The sequence below is a fragment of the Monodelphis domestica genome, chromosome 4 (assembly GCF_027887165.1).
Source record: "Monodelphis domestica isolate mMonDom1 chromosome 4, mMonDom1.pri, whole genome shotgun sequence".
Classification (NCBI taxonomy): Eukaryota; Metazoa; Chordata; class Mammalia; order Didelphimorphia; family Didelphidae; genus Monodelphis; species Monodelphis domestica.
Genome location: NC_077230.1, coordinates 331,810,307 through 331,832,711, shown reverse-complemented (window position 1 = coordinate 331,832,711; position 22,405 = coordinate 331,810,307). Strand labels below are relative to the sequence as shown.

At 37.5% G+C, this 22,405-nt stretch overlaps 1 protein-coding gene and 1 non-coding gene across 46 annotated transcripts in view; both read right to left on the bottom strand.

Moving 5' to 3' along the window:
• The window catches only part of DLG2 (discs large MAGUK scaffold protein 2), a 2,177,398-nt gene that overhangs the window by 440,295 nt on the left and 1,714,698 nt on the right, over positions 1 to 22,405 (bottom strand). For all 45 annotated transcript variants that reach the window (XM_056825173.1, XM_056825188.1, XM_056825175.1 and 42 more), the window contains one exon: positions 9,376 to 9,478. In XM_056825173.1, the coding sequence (XP_056681151.1) occupies positions 9,376 to 9,478 (103 nt within the window). The remainder of the gene's footprint in view (positions 1 to 9,375; positions 9,479 to 22,405) is intronic.
• Positions 1,035 to 1,102, bottom strand: MIR12354 (microRNA mir-12354). The gene has a single exon (NR_162912.1). It is a non-coding gene; the product is annotated as a microRNA mir-12354 (primary transcript).

Sequence of the window (22,405 nt, the reverse complement as noted above, 5' to 3'; positions counted from 1 at the left end):
CCTTACTCTGTATGCTCCATTTCCAATTCTATCTTTTCCTTGAGATCCCTCTCGAGACTTTATTAGCATTCTTAGAAATGATACCTGGGAATGGGCAGATAGGTGAATTAGCCCCTGAACTGTATGTCTTTGCTTATTTTTTTTTCTCCTTTGTTACAAGGCAGGATTCCATTTTGAGGAAGGGGGACTGGAGGAAGAGAAAGTGGTAATATTCCCAGAAATAACAGGGATGCTAAAACAAAAGGCACTTTCAAAAACAAAATGAGGGGTAGAATTAATTACCTATCTATCTATCTATCTATCTATCTATCTATCTGTCTGTCTGTCTGTCTGTCTGTCTGTCTGTTTTCTGTCTATGTTTCTGTCTTTCAATTTATCATAAATCACCCTTGATTGTTATAAGGAAACTTTCATAAACTGTAAGGGTCACATTCTCAATAATTTCATTCTATTTGGTTGATAGAGTTTCCTCAGCAGAAGTACTGTTCATCAAAAGAAATTTAAAATGTGAACCAAAAAATAAATAAATAAAAGACTGCAATGACAGTATCTTAGAGTACAAAGGAAACTTGGAGATCTAGTTCACTTCTACCTAAACATGGATCTCTCCTCAATAATATCTCAAACCAGGATTCCTCTCTGTTTAGGTATGACTCCTCATAGCCTTTGATACTAGTTTGTTTTTTTCCCACTCTGATAGAACAAGACCTCTTACATATGATACTACTTGGGATACCTAAAGAAGTACCATCATTCCTGCTGTAATTTTTTTTGGGGGGAAGATAAATACATATTTAATGGCAGCATAAAAAAGATGCCTCCTATACAATTTCCTCCTCTTCTGCTTCATCCTTCAAGGGTCAGCTTGTTCTTCTCAAAGGCAATGGCACTAGATGACAAAATTTGGATGGTCCAGTCAAGTTGGAAGAAAAATGCTTTGACTAGGTACATGAAAATAGAATATGTGTTTGAAGATTAGCAACATTCAGAAAGACTCTTCACCAAAATGGCCAAAGCAGATTACATAAGTGGAGAAAACACCCACATCTTTGAAATCACAAATTTTTGAGTATTCATCTGTGATCTCATCAATGTGGGCATTCCCTCCAGCAATGCAAATCATGATTCTTCTATGAGCAACAATCCTATGGGACTCTTTTCCATGTCCTTCTATAGGTTTGCATAGAGAGTTCACACAATATACTGGGGGCTTTCCTTGCATTGCCTTGGCCCTTAGGGGATACTAAACAAGAATATAGATGGATGATCCAGTATACCTCATTCTCCTTGCCACAATCCCATCTTTTCCTATTTATCTATTTGATGATATTCCATACACACCTTCTATGTGATTCCTTGTTTGTAAACCTTTGTAACAATACTCATGACTATTATAGACATCTTTTTACACTTTGGGTAAACTTCAACTTCAAAAGTCTCTTGTATTTCAGATTCATTAACTTTTCTTTCCCTGGAAGCATGTTGTCAAGAAATGGGCCCTGGATCTGAATCCTGCCTCTGCTCTTTATTGGCTGTATGAAATTAGGCGAGCCATCTAGCCCCTGAGAGCCACAACTTCCTACTAAATCGAATGGAGATAAGGCCACTTATATTGCATTTCTAATAAAGGCTTTGGTGGGGAAAGTACTTTGTAAACCTCAAGGAAATGTCAGGAACTATTTCTCCTGTACTATCCTTATCTGATAGAAAATCTGTCTGCCTTTCCTTGTTCATCAACTTAATCTAGGTGTAATTGATAGAAGGTTCCCATGATTTAAGGCTGTTGAAGCTGGGTTAAAAGGTTCCTTTTGTGTCTCTTCTACAAAAGGAAACTCCTGCAGAAGGACTGCAATGCAGCATCTTGATGCTACAGGCTAATGCTCCTGGGGATTTCATGCCATAAACAGAAATTCGCCATCCAAAATATGCCTCACCTTCAACTTTATCAGTTCATGATCCTGTGTATCTCTGTCTGTCTGTGTCTGCCTGCCTGCCTGCCTGCTGATCTGTTTTATATTCAAACATGACTTAGTTTTCACTTCCCCACCTATTGGCAAGATGCTATCCAGGGTTTGAAATTCATGCACAATTAACTCATTCTATATATTTAGGGCTTCTAGCACAGGGTATGTATGGATTTTCAGAAAATCATGATGTTGCATGTTCTAGTGCAGGTTCCTGGGCTATGTAGAATCATAATAGTCTATCTAAAACCAATTCCCTAGCTCAATCAGTCTTAAAAGGTGTCTTAAAAGGAATCATTAGAAATTTAAAAGACTTATTTCCCTAAAATTCAATTTTATTCAACAAATAGTCCCTTAGCCCTAATAAACCACTCACTACATGCACTAGGGGCTATATTAGGGGACAGAGAGATAAAGATGCAAAGTGACACACTCCCTGTCCTCAAGGACTCTACACTCAGAAATAGTTGCCCAGAATAAGCAATTACAAGGACACAATAATTCATAGTAATGTGTCTTATTTTTTGGTGAGACTCCTTTATAGTCTGGTGAAATAATAGGATGCTTCTCAGGAAGAAAAAAAAAGAAAAATTAAAATAATTTCAACAAATACTAAATTTCAGTTAGAAATTAGTGAAAATTGTACATTTTTATTTTCTGTCCAGGCTTACTGTCCCCTTGAAATTCATCCATGAGCCAATGGATTTCAGGTTCAGAATGCTTACTTTAGGGTTTAAAATGTGTTTTTCTCACAACAACTTATGGGGACACTATTGCAAGTATTATTATCCCAACTTGACAAATTAAGGAATAGCATAGAAAAATTTAAATATTTGCCAGTTTTACTCACATTTCTCCCTGTTTGATGCAATGTAAAGAACACTGTATTTGGAATGAAGGAACTATTTCCAATCTGCAACCTTGAGTACATTGCTTTATCTCACAACCTCATTTTTTTCTTTTTTTTTCCTTTACCTTGTAAAATGAAGGGATTTTATCAGATGACAGTTCAGGTATTTTCCAGCTCTGAATGCTGTTATTTTAAAACTTTACATTTGCTTCTACCTTGCTACCCAATGCTAGATATTTTTAAAAGTCCATTCAATTTTTAGCCAATAACCAAATAGGAGCAATCTACATTCAGAGTCCACAAGAGATGAAGCTGAGGCTTGTTATATAGTGATAGCCTTCTTTATTGTTTTTGAGAAAGAAATTGACAGCTGTATAATCATAGGTTCCAATCACTGACTGACCTCCTAATGTGTTAAGTGATTTATTTATACCTTTAAAGCTACTTAATTATATATTTGGTGATTCCTGATTCTTAAATAGTTTTCTTTCTCTGAAGAAAATGAGGAAGGAAGAAAAGGAAGAAAAAGGAAGAAAGAGGGAAAGAATGGAAGGAAAGAAGAAAAGAGAGAAGGAAAAACAAAAAAAGGAAGGAAGAAAAAAGGAAAGAAAAATGCAAGAGAGAAAGAAAAGAGAGAAAGAAGGAAGGAAAAAAAGAAGGAGGGAAGAAAGGGTGAATGAAGGAGGGAAAGAAGTAAAAAAAGAAAGAAAAAACAGAAATAAGGAAAGAATGATAGGAAGGAAGAAAGAATGCAAGAAAAAAAGAAAAGAAGGAAGAGTGGGAGAAAGGATGGAAGGAAAGGAGGGAGGGATTGAAGGAGAGAAAGAAGTGCAATGAGATTTGAGGAGCTGACCCTTCAGCTTCTATTATGTTTTTCCAATTCTGAGAAGCTGTTCTCTATTTGTGAGCCAAGACAAGAAAAGAATGAGGCTGACTCATGCTTGCTCTGTCACTACTGCTTGAACTTGAGCAAGTCAAGGAAATTCTCTAAACCCCAGTCTCATCATCTGTAAAATGATGGTAATGGATCTCTGAGGTCCCTTCTAGTTCTAAATCGATGATATTACATATATGTATATTACATACACAAATATGCCACAATGAAATACAAAGAAAGACCTAGAAAAAGAAAAAACTTATTTGTCGGTGTCAATGAACTCCTTAAACTCATCTTTGCACTTTGGGCCTCTTTTGCTCCTATAACATTTTATGAAACAGCTTTTTGATTTGTATATAGATCATATCTTCCCCCTTCCCTTTATTCCTCAAACTCCTTAAGGTAGCAGCTATGATTTTTCATCTCAGTCTTTATTATTTTTTTATCATCATCATTATTAGGTATCAGTAATAATGTAAGAATTAATAATGTACTGAAAAATTACTTTTTTTAGCAAGAAGTAATGATATATTTCTTAACTATATAATTTTAATTGTGTATATTTCATTTTTAATGCACATATAATTTGGAACAATGGATTGTGGACTTCATCTGTGAATAAGCTTTTTTTAGGATTTTCTACTCTATATAGGAATTTCCACTTTTGAGTTTGGATGGTGAAATTGCATCTAATTATGAGCAGTTACAATTTTCCTGAATAGTTCTAATTTATAAGTACAATAGCAATTTGAGGCATGATTTTATTTCTTTATGATAAAGTATAGTTGTTCTTTTAAGTGAAAAAGCTAAATAGCTAACTATATTTTGCAAAAAAATATAATTTATTAAAAATATTCTAATTGCATTTTCTCTTAGGGTTCACACAAATATGATCTCATGTAAAATTATAAAAAATTTTGTAATTTAGTGGAAAAAAGCTGCATTTTGTAAGCAATTTAAAAATATATTAAATTATGTATGTTACAATTTGCCTCAAGTTATACTTTATGAAGTTGCAGCTTGAGTCTTTATTACAACATGAATAATAATAATATGACATAGTGGATGTGATTTTTATATATTCTTTACACTTGTATTTATATGTGTTCTGTAGGAATAAATGTTTTCTTCTATTCTATGTTTCATTTGTATATTAGGCAAGGCATATCTTTTTTTTTCTGCATGATAATATAAACATCATTCAAAGATTTGTAGCTGGTTGAGTTCCCTCCTCTCTTTTCCACCCTTCATGTGGGACCTGAATAAATTTCCCCCCAGAACTGAATCTGGTCTTGTGGCCCTGAACATATTTCACTGTCTCTCCCTGTAGCCAAGGGCCTTCCATGAGGGTCCATCTCAGAGACTTTAAGTTTTCAACTTAATAAAAATAGCTCAGGAACCAATATGGATCATCAAGTGGGGTTTATAACAGGGAGCAGTAGTTGCTCTCTTTCTATCTTTCTGCCTCTGTCTGATCTTTTTTGTCTCTGTCTCTTTCTGGGCCAATGTCTCTCTTTCTCTCCCTGTCTTCTGCATCTCTGTCTCTGTCTCTACATGGTCTTTTAAAGCAGGTGACAGTCCTTCCCACCTCTCACTAGTGTCACTTGAATTTCAGGGACATCAGGAAATTGAGCAGCAATTAGGTTGATATCTCTCTTTGAACAGGACCAAAGGGAAATGTGTTCTTTGGAAATAGGAAGTTAAATCTAAATGAAATTAATCTGATAACAATAGCTTAAGTATTTCTTTAGGGAGAAACTCAGGCAGTTCTGTTCTCTCTTAGGACAGTTTCTTATACTGATAGTACTTGAAAATGTCACTCCATGCTGAGTAAGTTTATCCCTCTGCTTTCCCTTAGAGAAAAGCAGTGTGCCATACATGGGAAAGTGGCTGGCTTCAAATCAGGCAGACCAGGGTTTAAAAACCATCCTTGATATTCTGTAGTTATGGCCCAATGGGCATGTCTCCCAACATCTCTCTAATATGTCCTCTTTCTCTCTTCTCATCCAGGTACTCCCTAGTACAAGCTTGTATCATCCCCTAACCAAGACTATAAGAATATCCTTCTAACTGGTCTCCCTCTCTCCAGTACATCCCCACTCCAATACTTCCTCCCTTCAGCCACAAAGTACCAAGTTTGCCGTGACATCATCCTACATCACAAAAATGACTTTGCTATACATTAAAAAAAAATACTCAGTATGAGAATCTATACTGTGCACTGGTTCCAAGGCAGAAGAATGGTAAGGACTAGTACATGGGGGTTAAGTGACTTTTCCAGCATCACACAGCTAGGAAATGTCTGAGGTCAAATTTGAACCTAGGACTTCCTGATTCCAGTCCTGGTGCTCTATCCCCTGAGCCACTAAGCTGCCCCAGGGACTTTTTATTTTTATTTTTTTGGATGTCTAGTGCCTGGCATATGACAATAAGCTCTTAATTACTTGTTGATTTGATTTAACCAGCTGTGTTAACTTAGACAACTCACCTAATCTCTCTAGGACTCAGTTTCCTTAGGAAAATGAGCAACTAAACTTGATAACTTCTTTGGTCTTTTGGGACCTAAATCTTTGATCCTATATTTGTCTTAGATGGAGCAACTAGGAGGCACAAGAGAGAATGCCTGGCCTGGTGTCAAGAAAGACTCGTGTTTATGAGTTCCAGTTAAACCTCAGACACTTAGTAGTTGGGTGACCCTGGACAAATCTCTCTCTCTTTTTTTAAACCCTTACTTTCCATCTTAGAGTCAATACTATGTATTGGTTCCAAGGCAGAAGAGTGGCAAGGGCTAGACAATGGGGGTCAAGTGACTTGCCCAGGGTCACACAGTTAGGAAATATCTGAGGCCAGATTTGAACCTAGGACCTCCCATCTCTAGACCTGACTCTCAATCCACTGAGTCCCCCCCCCCAGCAAATCTCTTAATCCTATTTGCCTCAGTTTCCTCATCTGTAAAATGATTTGGAGAAGGAAATGGTAAACCACTCCAGTATCTTTACCAAAAAAAAGTTCATTTGGGGTCACAAAGAATCAGACATAACTGAAACAACTAAACAAAATTTGTCTTAGATGTGAGGAAGGAAGAAAAGTAAAACTCATCTTTGTCTGATCTCCAGGAAACCACAAATGTTCCATATCTAATAGAACCAGGATAATAGGGATACCTTAAATGGATATTTTTGTACCTATTAAAAAAGTAAAGGTAAAAAATTAATCAAGCTTTAGGATAGCCACGGGCCATATTTCTTTACAAATTTAAAACAATGACAATTATAGCTTAGTTAAAATGACCGTCCAAATGTCAGGCAACATAAATCATTCAATCTGCACTGATTTTTTGGGCAGCTCAGGAGAGGGAAACAACTTATTTATTTGTTTTTACTGTTTATTTCCTTCCTCCCTTCTTCCTTCCTTCCCTCCCTTCCTCCCTCCCTCCCTTCCTCTCTCCCTCCCTCCCTCCCTCCCTCCCTCCCTCCCTCCCTCCCTCCCTCCCTCCCTCCCTCCCTTCCTTCCTTCCTTCCTTCCTTCCTTCCTTCCTTCCTTCCTTCCTTCCTTCCTTCCTTCCTTCCTTCCTTCCTTCCTTCCTTCCTTCCTTCCTTCCTTCCTTCCTTCCTTCCTTCCTTCCTTCCTTCTCTGTTTCTCTGTTTCTTTGTTTCTTTCCCAGAAACTCTTTTTGAATCAATTTATATGATTTTATAAAACATGTTTTAAAAACAGGCATCTTGAAAAAGTAGAGTACTACATCCCAAATTAAGCAGATTGCTTAAAGGAATGCAAGCTGTGCAGCCACTGATCAGAGAACTGATGAAGATGTATACTGATAGAACTGGGGCATCCTGGTCCTTTGTTGTAACCCATAAAACCTTTCTTTTCAAGGTTACTTGCACAGCTGTCCTAAGCTCCTTTGGCTTCCATTTGGGAGAAGGGAGGTCTTCAGGGGCAAGGCTGCAGCCTTTACTATCATATCAGCCTGTTGAATTCTATGAAATGAAATTGCTGGGCCATGACAGAAGAATCAGTAGGCACTTATCCCGTGCCATGGGTGTTATTAAAAACAGGCAGTTGAAGGCTGAACAAAACTAACTACGCAGAAAATATCAAAATTGCCAAGAAAAGCCATGACTTCTGAATGCTTTTTGAAGCCTAATTCAAGCATCAAATTGCAGATACAGACCTCTTTGTTTGCCATTATAACACGGATACTTTTTAGCTGCTCAGTCCCATTAGATGCCAGCATATGAACAGAGAAGAAATACAAAGATTTCATGGAGCAGACTAGGAAAGAATAAGTCCCTTGGTTTTTCAATAGACATATGAGTAATGGTGATTCCTCCTAACTTTCCATTCAATTCTGGGGCTACCTCACTGTTCTGAAAGACAATGATTTTCTTCAAATATGTCAAAGCATGTAATCCACTATTTTTTTTAATTTAGTAGAAGTTCATCTGATCCTGCTATTTATATTTATATCTGCAAAGAAGGAGTCCATGACATCCCAAGACAATGATCAGTGTATAACTTCTCATATCAAACTAACAATGGACTTGGTTGAAAAGAAGACCAGAGGAGCCATTCTCTCTACAGCCACATAGAAAACTTTCAAAGATGACTTGTCAGCACTTTGACATATTCACCCACTAAAGTAAGCTGTATTCTTTCCCCCTGTGACTTGGAATAAAATGGGAATAAGTCAACTTCATGAGGGCAGCTAGGTGGCACAGTGAATATAGCCCTGTGTCTAGAATCAGAAATGCTTGAGTTCAAATTCTACTTCAGACTTTTAGTAGCTGTGTGACCCATGGCAAGTCATTTAACCCTGCTTGCCTCAGTTTCATTATCTGTGAAATTAGCTGCAGAAGGAAATGGCAAACTACTGCAGCATCCCTGCCAAGAAAAGCCCCCAAATGGGGTCACAAGAGCTGGATTATAACTGAAACAAAAACAACTGAAAAACAACAACAAATTCCTGGAGGACAAAAATAATTTTTTATACTCTTTATATAATATATGTAGAATATAATTGAATGAATCAAGGATTAGCCCCTTTCTTCAAACTACTGAGTAATTTACTAAATGATGTTTCTCTTCCCATTTTTTACTCACTGTAGCCCAATCTGGTTATAGAAACAAGAGGAATCCAAAAACCCCAAGCCCGCAATTTGGGCAACTCCAAATTCCATCAGGAGGCACAAGAAGAAGAAAGGCAATGATTAACCAAAACCAGGGCTGGGAGAGTATAAGAGAAAAGGTTGCATGTCTGTCAGTCATGTTAGCAATACAGAGTTAAGGGAATACAGAAAAGAAGCTTGTCTACAGAACAAGGTCTCTGGCACAGTTTGAGATCTTTCACAGGCAACTCTTAATTTGTAATTACTTGTTTCTGTAGCTTCCATTACTAAGAAAATACTTACAACAGATCTGAATGTAAAATAAATGAAACTAATGCCAGGTGCCATTTAATTAAATTCTTATTTTCAAGCAGACATTTCAAAATGCCTGGAAGCAGAGGTAGCACACACAGGTTGTTGTCAGTTCTTGAGGCTTGAATGACATGTTTTCCATTACCGATGTCTTTCCAATGAAGATTAGGAAAACATCGGAGGCAATAACTCCGCATCTATCTAACCATGCACATGCTAGCACGCACATTCAAAACTCAGAAGCTGGCTGGGTTCCAGACTGACCTTCAGGTTGGTATTGTGCTATGATCGTCACTGTCTGCCCTGCTCCCTTTAGAGCTGCTGCAGCCTGCTCGTGGGAGGCACCGCGAAGGTCAATGCCATTCACCTACAAGAGAAGATGACAAAGATGTTGCACCAGGCATAACAATGTGAACATGGAAAAAGAAAATTGAACAACCTGGGAACCAAGGATGCAAAGAGTAACTGAGGCCCCATGGCATACCATAGAACCTCGCCCCTTCTTTTTCCCAGAACCAAAGGATAGCCTAGTTGGAAGTGACCTCAGCAACTGTCTTGACCAATCCATAATGGAAAAAGCATCCCTACTTTTCAGGAAGATCAACATGGCACAATATGGCATGAAAAATATGCAAAGAAAAAATAAAGTAATATGAGAGGGCGCTAACAACTTGGAGAGAAACTGACACAGCCTGAAACATGGAGGAAAATAGTGATGTTGAGAGGTAGAAATGAGGAGGGAGAATATGCCAGCAATGGGTTGGTCCCAATCCCAACTCAAAAGCCCAGTTGGAGATGGCCATTTAATAGAAGGAAAGAGCAAATAGATCAGTCTGGCTAGAATGTCAAGTATATAAGGGTTAGTAATATGCTTAGAAGGATAGGGCAGAGCCACATTGTAAAGAGCTTTAAATGTCAGAAGAATTTATATTTTTGTCCTTCTAAAGATGGGGAGCTATTAAAGATGATTGAGCAGAGGAGCCATGTTGGTAAACTTATGTTTCCATTCCTTTCCATTTTATTCTATCTTATACTCATTAAGTTCCTTATAAGCCCAAAGCATTATTCTAGAGGCTAGGGGAGATTCAGTGAATGATAATATTTATTCATATTTATTTAGCATCCTAACATTTCTTTCCTCTAAACCAACACCTGAGGTAAATAGAGATTTTTTTTAGATCCTTTTTTCAAATGAAGAAAAATGGTCTCAGAGAAGTTAAACAGCTAAGCTATTAGCTAGGTGGCAAAGTCCATAGAGCTTTGGGCTTGGAGTTTGCAATGTTTTTCAATTGTTTTAATTGTGTCCAACTCTTCATGACCCCATTTGGGGTTTCCTTAAAACCCTTACTTTCTGTCTTAGAATCAACATAATGTATTGGTTCCAAGGCAGAAGAGTGATAAGGGTGAAGCAATGGGGGTTAAGTGACTTGCTCAGGAAGTGTCTGAGGTCACATTTGAACCCAGGATCTCCTGTCTCTAGGCCTGGCTCTCAATCCACCAAGCCACTTGGTTGCTCTCTTGCTATTTCCTTCTCCAGTTTTTTTTTTCAGATGAGGAAACAGAATTAAGTGGCTTGCTCAGGGTCACACAATTAGTCAGTGTCAGAAGATAAATTTCAACTCTAGAAGAGGAGTCTTCCTGATGCCTGACCTGACACTCTAACCACTGTGCCACCTAGCTGCCACTGAAGTCTGGAATACCCACATACAAATACTATTTTAGGTACTAAAATGCTTATTTTCTGATCTTGGAAAAGTCACAACCTTAATTTGTAAAATGAGGAAGTTGGACTCAGTGATCTCTAAATTCCTTCTAGCTCTCATCTCTAATCTAAATCTAAATTCTATTAGGTCAGAGCTATAGCAGGAGTGGGCTATGTTGATAGGTCTATGATTTGTGCTTTGCTCCAGGGTACCAAATTTAGTGGGAGCTGACACCATCTGCAATCCTTTAGTAGTGTAGAAACATTAGTTTATCACCTAATTAACAAGAATAAATAAAATTGGGAGATATCAATTGGATAGCTTCCATGAAAAATTCTCTCCTAGCCCTATTGCCATGGTATATGCAGTAGATTTAGATCAGGGGTCCCCAAGCTACAGCCTTCGGGCCACATGCCACCCCCCTGAGGCCATTTATCTGGCCCCCACTGCACTTTCAGAAGGGGCACGTCTTTCATTGGTGGTCAGTGAGAGGAGCAGCATATGTGGCGGCACCACAAAGCGCAGCATCGCTTGCATGCAGCATTACTTCCAGTGACATAATCCTTTGCATGATGCCTTGTTCTGAGAGTAACTGAACACCACACAAAGGATTATGTGATTGCACAATGGAAGACATCAGCAATGGGTATGCAGTGATCTGGGGGAGGGGATTTTTCACTGTGTATATTGCTGCCTTGCATAATGGTGGTAGTGATGGGTCTGTGCAAGGTGTGACAGGCCCGTCACAGCCAGGGCTGCAGCCTCCCCTATCCTAGACAGCAGATTTGTTCATAGTTTCTTTATATTCGGTCCTCCAACGGTCTGAGGGACAGTGAACTGACCCCTGTGTAAAACGTTTGGGGACTCCTGTCTTAGAGGCTTTGTGGGTAAGTGTCTTGTCCCTTTCCTCCCCCCAACCTCTGGTAGCACCCCAAAGTGAAATTTGTGATCACTCTAATATGGTTCTGATTTATGGTTCTGAAGTCCTTGGGGATCATACAACTAGTACCCTAGTATTGAAACCAGGACATGAGATTAAATCTCTTGATGCTAGGTTCAGAATTCTTTTTTTTGGGCCCTCTGAATAAGACAGTGGTCTTGACCTTAGGGAGCTTTCAGACTAAGAGGGGGCTGCAACCACAAATCACAATAGAAAACAGCCAAGACTCAAGAAAGGTAGGTACCAGGAGGATGCCATTCAAATATCCTTCTGATGAAGAAAAGATCATTGTCAGGCTGGTCATCCTTCCCCAATGGGAGCAGATGGGAGGAAATTCCAGGGACACAGCTTAGATGGGAGACCAGACCCAAGTTTCTAACCCGTCTGCCTATAATTTGAGTGGATTCATACATCTGGCTTCCTTTCAGAAAGACATTAAAACCCATGTGTGGTAATATTTTTGTCTGGCTTCACTAGACATGATTTCCTGCTTCTCTACCTCTGCTAGGATTTTAATGTGTGCTGTAACTTGGCTTATGTAAGTTGTCTGGGGTGTTAGAGTAGACACCTGTCATCCAAATGAGAAGAAAACAAAGTAAAAATTATATGCTGCTTTAAAAAAAAGATCAGGGTAATGTAGAATGACAAATATGTACTTGGAGGTGCCATTCTGTGGTAGCTATTTTTAAAAAAATGGAAGTGGGCTACTTCTTGAAATCCTCTATAAAAATCAACAATCCAGCTTTGTCCCCCTGGGCCTGACTGATTACTGAATGAATTTGACTACTTTGTTTCTGATGCATGCTTCCTGAATGAATTTTGACATTTTGGAATCAAGAATGCCTGGAGCTGATACTGTGAGTGCTCTCTCTCTCTCTCTCTCTCTCTCTCTCTCTCTCTCTCTCTCTCTCTCTCTCTCTCTCTCTCTCTCTCTCTCTCTCTCTCTCTCTCTCCCCCCCCCCACCCCCCCAGTATTGGTTCCTAAAAATTAGAACAAAACTCTGCCAGGAAAAACTCATTCCTAAGTACAATTCAGAATAGAAAATAAAAAAGCGAAATCTTTCTTAACCTTCTGGATGTGTATTTTATGCCCATATACCCCATTTCTCTAGTCCAGAGAGGGTTGTATTAATGCTGAGTATAAGATTATTATTATTATTATTATTATTGCTTTCCTCTCCCTAAGGGAAATTGCTCCTAAGACAAATTCCCAGAATGGGATATTGGGCTAATTATATTACAATTCAAAATTCATCATCTTTCTGAACTGTGAACATTTTAAAGATCTTGGAGGCCCTGACCTTAAAATTCTACATCAGAGAGAGACTGGAAGGGACCTTGAAATCCCTTCCAGAAACTGGTTCAGAGCCCTGCCCTACTATTAATTGACATCTCACCCCTTCTGGGTTGGATGGCTTCTTATCCTTTTCTTGTGTATCTACAGAGATACTATTTTAATACCATCTTCACTCCTCCATCACTCTTCCTTAGTTTCAACTGATTTCTCACCTTCTTTTATGTGAATCTGTTTCCATTTCTTTTGTCTTCTGTGGCCCAGTGTGTAGTTATTCATGAGCCCAAAGGATGGTAAATTGAAAGTTGGAAATAATCTTAGAAGTCATCTATAGAGTGTTAACCCTATCAGTATTTAAATGAGGAAACAGATAAGTAAAGTGACTTGTTTGAAGTTATCTAGATAGTGAGTAGTAGAGCCAGAAACTGACCCCAGCGCTTTTGACTCCCAATCGAGTGACTTCCCACCATACTACTCACCACTGGTACTATGTCAACCATCAGCCTCCTTCTAAAATCACATTATTGGTCATGAAGCATTTTCTCACCTGCTCTATCTTAACTAAAAGATTTCTTTAAACATTTTTTCTTGAAAAAACATCTTTTTATTTTTCATCCTTTCAAAGATTATTACCCCAGTTTTTATAACATGTAGAGGTGACTGAAAAGTAGTATATTAAGAAACATGAATAACTTGGAGTTAGAAGTCCTGTAGCATTCTCACCTTTAGGGCAACTAGGAGTCATAGTGGATAGAGCACAGGGTTTAGAGTCAGCAATGGCAAGCCACTCCAGTATCTTTAAAAAATATATATTTATAAATTCTTACCTTCCATCTTAGAATTCATACTGTATATTGGTTCCAAGGCAGAAGAGTGGTAAAGGCTAGACAATAGGATGTAAGTGACTTGCCCAGAATCACACAGTTAGGAAGTTTCTGAGGCCAATTTTGAACCCAAGATCTCCCTGGCTCTCAGTCCACTGAGCAACCCTGCTGCCCTCTATTTCAGTGTCTTTGCCAAGAAAACTCCAGTGGGACCATCAAGAGTTGGACATGACTGAAATGACTGAATAAGAACAAAGTATTATGCACATATGTACATATGTGTGTATTTAAAAAAATAAAACAGTCAATAAAAAAGAGTTTCCAACTCTGTACCTTGCCTAGAACAAAATCTTACATCCAACTGGCTCTGATTCCCCAGACAACTTTTCCATTTTTGTCGAAGCAGCCTCCTTATTCTGGCAATACCTATAGCCTCTGCCTCTAATTGGGGTATTTCTCTCCAGATCTCTTTTGAAAGAAGTACCCACAAGAGCCATTTTCATTTCAAACATGGATCAACCCATTATTATTCATCCTACTACTCAGTCTTGCCCAAGCCAGGTAACTTCCCCTTCCCACTCCTTTTCAGCCCCCCTTTAGGAATCCTCATTAGAATGTACATTCTTTGAAGGCTGGGCTTGTTTCACTTTTGACTTGCATTTACATTCCCAGTGCTTAGCATTTGGTAAATGCTTAATAAAGGTTTTCTCTGCCTTGGTCTGTCTGAGTTTCAATCAACAAATATTTATTAAGTTCCTGCAATTTGATAGGCACTATGCTAGATGCTAAGGATTATAAAAGTACAATGATTGAAATAACCTACACTTACAAAAAGATTGAGTTCTAATAGAGAAGACAGGCTGAACAGTCTGTAAGCATAGAGAATAAATAAACAGTAGTTAAATAATTTGAGAGGGAGCTAGTCTGTGAATTTTAGCAAATCAGGGGAGATTAACTCCCAATTCCCTAAGAAGATTGTTAATTCATTCAGTTCATGGTCAATTATTATTTCCATGCCTTTTTTCTGCTAAACTGATTGGTGAGTTTGTGGTTTGGCTGCACAGGCCACCTTATATTAACTTCAGCTGAATTTCTTTTTAATAGTGTCTAATTTATCAAGGTCACAGGTTTTGTTTCCTATGTTTAAGCCTAAAAGATATTGATTTCTCATCTCAGAATCATTTTCATAAACAGATATTTTAAAAATAGATTTCTCCATTGATATAACTTGCTTTTAAATGCCAATTGTGCTGTAGCTTATTCATTTGTTACCCATATTTCATTTCCCCATATTTACCATTTCCTCCCCATATATCAGTAATGGTGACCAAGTCAATAGAAAGGCTTATAAGACCTAGACTTGGATGGGAACTCTAGAGATCATCCAGTCCAGCTTCCTGCTTGAATTGCTACAACATAATTATCTAAGAAAAATGGAAAGTCACTCCTGATTATGAAGCTCTACAAGAATCTAGATGCCACAATATCCCTTTGCCTTATCAGTGTTTTATATAGTTCTAGTTGGAGCCTGGGTAGTTAGGTATTACAGTAGAGTAGGGGAACTGGAGTCAAGAAGACTCATCTTTCTGAGTTCAAATCTGACCTTAGACACTTAGTAGAAGTATGAACCTGAGCAAGTCACTTAACCCTATATGCCTCAGTTTCCTCATCCGTAAAATAAGCTGGACAAGGAAATGGCAAACTCCTTTAATATCTTAGCCAAGAAAACCCCAAAGAAGGTCAAAGTGTGGGATGATAAAATGACTGAACAACAGTAAAAGATCCTTTAAGGATGCCAGCCTTCTTATGGAAACGAAGGTGCTATTTCTAAGGACAATATTCTATTTGTGTTATAAGTTCTCAACATCTCTCACAAAATGCAAAGATTAACTTTCTCTTTTTTTAACCTTTACTTTCTATTTTAGAATCAACAGTCTATTTTGGTTCCAAGGCAGAAGAGCATTAAGGGCTTGGCAATGGGGCTTAAGTGACTTGCCCAGGGTCACACAGCTAGAAGTATTGTAGGTCAAATTTGAAGATAGGACCTCCTATCTTTGACCTGGCTTTCTATCCATGGAGCCACATAGCTGTTCCCCAAAGATTAACTCTTCATATTGTATTCTAAGAATGGTCTGAGCAATGTAGAGAGTAGCAGGAAAGTTATGTCCAACTTTTACCTGGCTTCAAATTCATGGATAGCCTAAAGAATAAGTAGACAGATTCTATAAGCACTTTATATGGTGTGATTATGAGGGCTGCAGACAAAAACATCTCATTTCATTTTCACAAAAACCCTGGGAGGTATATAAGGCAAGTATTTTCATTCCCATTTTCTAGATGATGAAACCAAGGCTAAACATAGTTAAGTGAAGAGATGCTAAGTAAAAGGATCAGGACTTGACCCTAGGTCTCAAATTCCTGAGCTTTATGGCTTCTGAAAGGCCATGGACCAAAAGATTCTGATTAATGCATAAGCAGCAGCTTCCATGAAAAACTGTCATCTTGAAGCCTCTGAGTAACACAGCAGAGAGGGGCAGCAGAGTGTCAGATGGACTTACAAAAACAGCCTTTCACTGAGGGGAGGAAGGGTTCAGTGGTACCCCCATATATCATCAATGATCATCTTTAACATTGCCCCTGAGGAGCTTAAGGAGAGCAGGGATCATCTCAGTGCCCTGACCTGTGTGTACATCTGATGAGCCTATAGTTAGATCTGTTTCACATTTCAGCTTTCTACCATGTCATGTCCTTGATGGCTGGGACCATGGCAATATCTATGCTATATGCAGTATCTTGGCAACTCAGGGCTTAATAAAGAGCTATTATTAGCACTAATCAAATTTGGACAAGAATTTCAGTACATTTATCTTGGAAGAAAAACAGTAGCTAAGAGCTACAAACATAAATGGATTTTTAATAATGAAAAAATACAATTGAATTTTCTTATGGGACTCTATCTAATAATTGGCACAAGACTTCAATTAAAATAAGGAAAGTACAGAACACAAGGGACTGGTACTAGCAAATGATTTCATGCTTGGGGGTAGGAAACTAGGTCAGAAACTAGAGTGACCTCATCCTCCATCAGGTAAAAGAAAAAAGCTCAAATGAGCCTGATGCATACATGCCAACAGATTACATTTTCCAGCATCATTTTAGGAGGGCATATATAGCATGAAGGGGAAAAATGTTCCAACACATATAGAGGTAGCACTGTCATTTAGTGTGTCTGCCATGCTCTATGCAGTCATCACTCACACTTTACTCTTTTCTTCTGGTCACAGAAGACATATTTTTATTCCTCATTACAATTAATCTCTCTTCCTACTTCCTTGATTCTATTCCCTTTTATCTCCTCCATGATCTTATTTCTGCTATCATTCCTCTAGCATGTATTTCTCTCCCTCACCCCATTATTTCCTCCCATCCTATCTATCTAGAAATATATTCTCTATTCTCTTTTTAAACACATACCTTCTGTCTTAGAATTGATACAAGTATTGGTTCCAAGGTAGAAGAGGAATAATGGCTAGGCAATGAGGGTTAAGTGACAATATTCTCTACTCTGAAAAACTGAAATGCCTTCCTTTGATCCATTTTTCCCTATTCAACAAACCTCTTATCCTTCTCCTTCCTACCATAGCTAAACTTCTTGAAAAAACTGCCTAGAACCAAAGCTCCTACATTTTCCTGAACTCTTTGCAATCTGGATTTTTTATGCATCTCCCCAGACTGTTCCTTCTAAAGTCACTAAATATTAATTAATCATTCTCAATGAATTCAAGTCACCTGACCGAGACAAACTATGTAAGGGGACTGAAAGAACTAGAATATATGTTTACTGAGCTTCTCTTTGTGAACTTTGAAAATCTATGAAGGCTAGATGAGAACCCATAGCATTAGATAGGAGAGAGAAGTTATCTATGAGCTCTACCATATTAAATGGACTGAAAACAGATTTTATCCTGATTTTCTAAAAAAAAAAAAATGGAAAGAGGTTAGAATGTTTAAATTATAAAATAGTTACCAGGACTCTACATAACCCTGCTGAAATACAGTAACATTTTAAAGAGATGATTCATGAACAGGTATAAAGGGAAACAGTGTTCATTAAGTGCTAAATATGGTTTCATTAAGGACCTATCAAGTCAGACTATACTTATTGATTTTTAAAAATGGGTAAGTAGATAAGTATACCAGGGATGTGGTGAATACATAGTATATATGAAACATTTAATAAATATTTCATGCTCATCTTGTGAAGAAGATGGAAAGATATAAGCTGAAATTGGGTACAATCACATGGGAACCCTTGGACACCTAGAATAGTATAGGTCTATTCTGATCCAAAACCTAAAACATAATGCATATAATATGATATTATATATCTCTATCTCTCCATCATCCATCCATTCATCTATCCATATCCACCCACCTGTCTGTCTATCTATCTATCTATCTATGGATTTTCATCGATAAACTTAAGTTTTATAGGTAAAAATGATCATGAATGAATATTACAACCTCTAGAACACAAAATTTGACTTGGATCAGGTCTGATGAAGGTTGATATCAAGTAAAGAAAAAACTCCATGAAGAACAGTCAAATATTTAACTCTTTGAATCACTCTCTTGCCTGTCAGGGATCTGCCTATTTTCTTCTCCAGTTCATGAACTTAAATTGTATTTTTAAAAAAAATTTAAATTAATTTATTTAGTCAATTTAGAACAATATTCCTTGGTTACAATAATCACATTATTTACCTCCCTCCCCTGCACCCACCCTTCCTGCAGCCCATGTGCAATTTCATTGGGTATTACATGTATCCTTGATCAAAACCTATTGCCATGTTGTTGGTATTTACATTAGGATGTTCATTTAGAGTCTACATCCCTAACCATATCCCCTTGACCCATGTATTCATGCAGTTGTTTTCCTTTGGTGTTTTTACTCCCACAGTTTTTCCTCTGAATGTGGATAGTGTTCTGTCTTGTAGATTGTTCCAAATTGTTCAGGATCACTGCATTGCCACTAATGGAGAAGTCCATTACATTTGATTGTACCACAGTGTATCAGTTTCTGAGTATGATGTTCTCCTGGTTCTGCTCCTCTCACTCTGCATCACTTCCTGGAGGTTGTTCCAGTCTCCATGGAATTCCTCCACTTTATTATTCCTTTGAGCACAATAGTATTCCATCACCAACATATACCACAATTTGTTTAGCCATTCTCCAATTGAAGGGCATCCCCTCATTTTCCAGTTTTTTGCCACCACAAAGAGCTTAGCTATGAATAATCTTGTACATGTATTTTCCTTATTATCTCTTTGAGGTAAAAATTTACTTTTTTTTTTAACTGAGATTTGAGCCATAATTTAGTAACTTGACTCTGGTTTCTGAGCTCTTTTAATTGTGTTGGCAAATTGCCTTAGGCTTAATGGATTACTGACATCCTTTTTTGTTGGATCAGGATTCAAAAGACCAAGGTTTATGTCCTGGCTCTTTTACTGACTAGTTATATGACCTAGGACAAAACCAAATCTCTCTAAGTCTCAATTTCCTCCTCTTTTTTTTTTTTAAACCCTTAAAATTTTAACATTTAAAATAAGGATGATAATATTTTCATTATCTAGCTCCCATGACTTATGGTGAGTATCAAATTACATAATATGTGGACGAAGCAACAAGCATTTATTAAATGCCTAACATGTACAAGGAATTGCATTACATACTTTACAAATTGATGTTATTTGATCTTTACAAATAACCTGGGAGGTAGGTATTATTACCACCATTTTAAAGTTGAGGAAACTGAGTCTGATAAGACACTAACTGAATTGCCCAGGGCCACATAATTAACAAATATTTGAGGGTGAATTTGAACTTGGGTCTTCCTGACTTCAGACCTAAGACTCTATCCACTGTGCCAATTGACTGCCAATGTCATATGAAATGCTTTTTAAAAATATCATGTATGTATTATTATTAACAATATCTTATTTTTCATAGAATCACAGAATTTGAGAGTTGGAAGGGACTTCCAAAAATATCTAGTCTAACCTAAATTTGAAAGAAATTCCCACTATACATCTGACATGTTTTTGTTTGAAGATCTCCAAAGCGATCTTCATCTCAATCTATATATATATTATTTGTTAATATAATTTATTATCTTAAAAATGATTAGGCCAGTATGGAGATTTAATTTTTGCTATATTCAAAGGTGTCCAGCCAGGACACTTGACTACAATCAAAACTTAATTTGATATTTTGGTCTTCTTTTCATGTCTGTTGGCCTCAACTACTGATCCCCATCAATTTAGGCATACTAGATCCATATATTTAGAGAACACGTTGTCATCTGTGCCTGATATATACTTTCTTCTCATTTTTGCTTCTCAAAATTTTTATATTGTTTCAGTGCCTAGTTCAGGTGTTATCTCCTCTGTGAACCTTGAGCTCCTTACTTTAAGCTATAAATGTTCTCTCTGTCTCCCTGTCTGTCTGTCTGTCTGTCTCTCTCTCTCTCTTTCTCTGTCTCTCTGTTTCTCTCTCTCTTTCTCTCTGTCTCTCTCTTTCTTACCATCTGTTGATATAGTTTAAAATTATTTTTCCAATTAAAAAGCATTTATTTATCTCTCATCTACTCCTACTGAAAAGAAGATAATAAAAATCTTTTAATAAATATAAAGTTAGTTAATATTAACACATTTTTATTATTTCTCTCTATTATAGTATTCAAGCTTTGAGTTCAGGCATTGCTTAATTTTTTATTTTGCATTCACATTCATAATACAGTGCCTTACACATAAAAAATGATTTAATAAGCTATTTACAGTATTTAATTGAATTGGTCAGCAGGAAGGGCTTGGGTCACTTTCCTCAAGATATAGAAAGTGAGAAGCATGAAGGTTAAATTAATCACTAAAAGGACAAGCTTAGCAAAGAGATGTGAATTACTTAGAAGTTTTAGTCTACCCAGAGAAGGTGATACCAAGATGTGAATTAAGAATGGTCAATCCTTTGAAAAAGCATCTACTGTGATTGGTAGACATGAAAACTTAGAGGAGGTGACATAGGAGAAAATTCTTTTTAAAAGGAGTTGTCTGAACTACTTCAGGGGAGTTCAGATCAGTTGAGCTCAGGAGCTGAACTGCAGGGTCTCTCTGAATGCTAAAGTTTTGCTTGGGACAATCTTGTGGTGAGTGATTAAAAACTGACTTAGTTTTCTCTCTTAAAAGAAAGGCCTGGACTAAGCCTTAGCTTTCCTATTATTTCCTCTTACTCTGTCTCTCTCCCTTTCTTTAATTCCTTCATTTGTATTAATTAAAATCTCCATAAAACCCAGCTGACTTGGGTATTTCATATTTGGGAATTTTTCCCATGGTGACCACTTATTTTTGATATAAAATCAAGATGCTAAAAATTATCTTCACAGTTTGGGCAATTCACAGTCTTGAAAACCATATTTTCTTGGTCACAGTTTATGGCAACAACTCTTTTGTCTGTAACAGTTTATGGCAACTGTAAACCTCAAATTTCCTTAGACTTATAAATGTTGGAAATTTCACCATTGGGATATTTCCTACTTGGAAAATTTCTTACTGATAGTCTATTGGAATGGGAACTCCATTGGCATGGGAGGTTCCTTCTCTTCCCTTCTTAAGATTACTTTAGGACAGAAACCTTTTGCTGAACAATGGAAAGGACTTTGACCTATGCTTAAGCATAGAACAGGAATTTCTTTGAGTCTTGATTGATTTTAGAATTGATACAATGGAGATACTCCACCCTATTCAGTCCTAATAGGATTGAGTAAGGGCTGCAGCCTAGATCAAAATTTAATTATTCCAATCTCTACCATACTCAAGTTAACAGGATTTAGAAAAGGGCTGTAACAAAAGAGTAAAGATTTAATCATTTGAAAAATATGACCTTCAACAGACATGTGCAAAAGCCAGAAACCTCTGGGCGGTCCTGGGTTAAGCGAGAGCCTCCATTGACAGGGAAATTGATGAAGAGTGATTGGTAGATGTGAGGACTGAGGGGAGGCAACTTGGATGGTTTCCTTAAAGATAGGAGGGTCTGGAGACTCGGGAGGATTGAGTTTTTGGTCGGTGTGGTTCCTGGGCTCTGAGGAAGCTGAAGGTGGGGGCCTCTGAGACTGTTTCTCCATTTTGGACACGTGAGTGAAAGGGACTGATCTCTTTTCTTTGCCCCAGCTATCTAAGGGCTTGGGCCTTTTGGCCCAGCCTAAACAGAAGGGGTATTTAAGCCCTATTCCCTTCTCTCCCCTTTCTCTCTCTCTATATATCTCTAATTCCTTTCTTGCTCCTATTGTAATTAAACTCCAAAAAAAGGCTGACGGCTGACTTGAGTTTTTCATTTAGGAATTACATAGCTGATTCCTTGGCGACCTTAAATTAATATATATCAGTCTTTTAAAGTGATTCCCTTGTAACATTGTGGCTGACCACACGGGAGTCTAAAGAATCCTCTCAATAAAACTTTTTCCTTGCCTTTTTACTATACT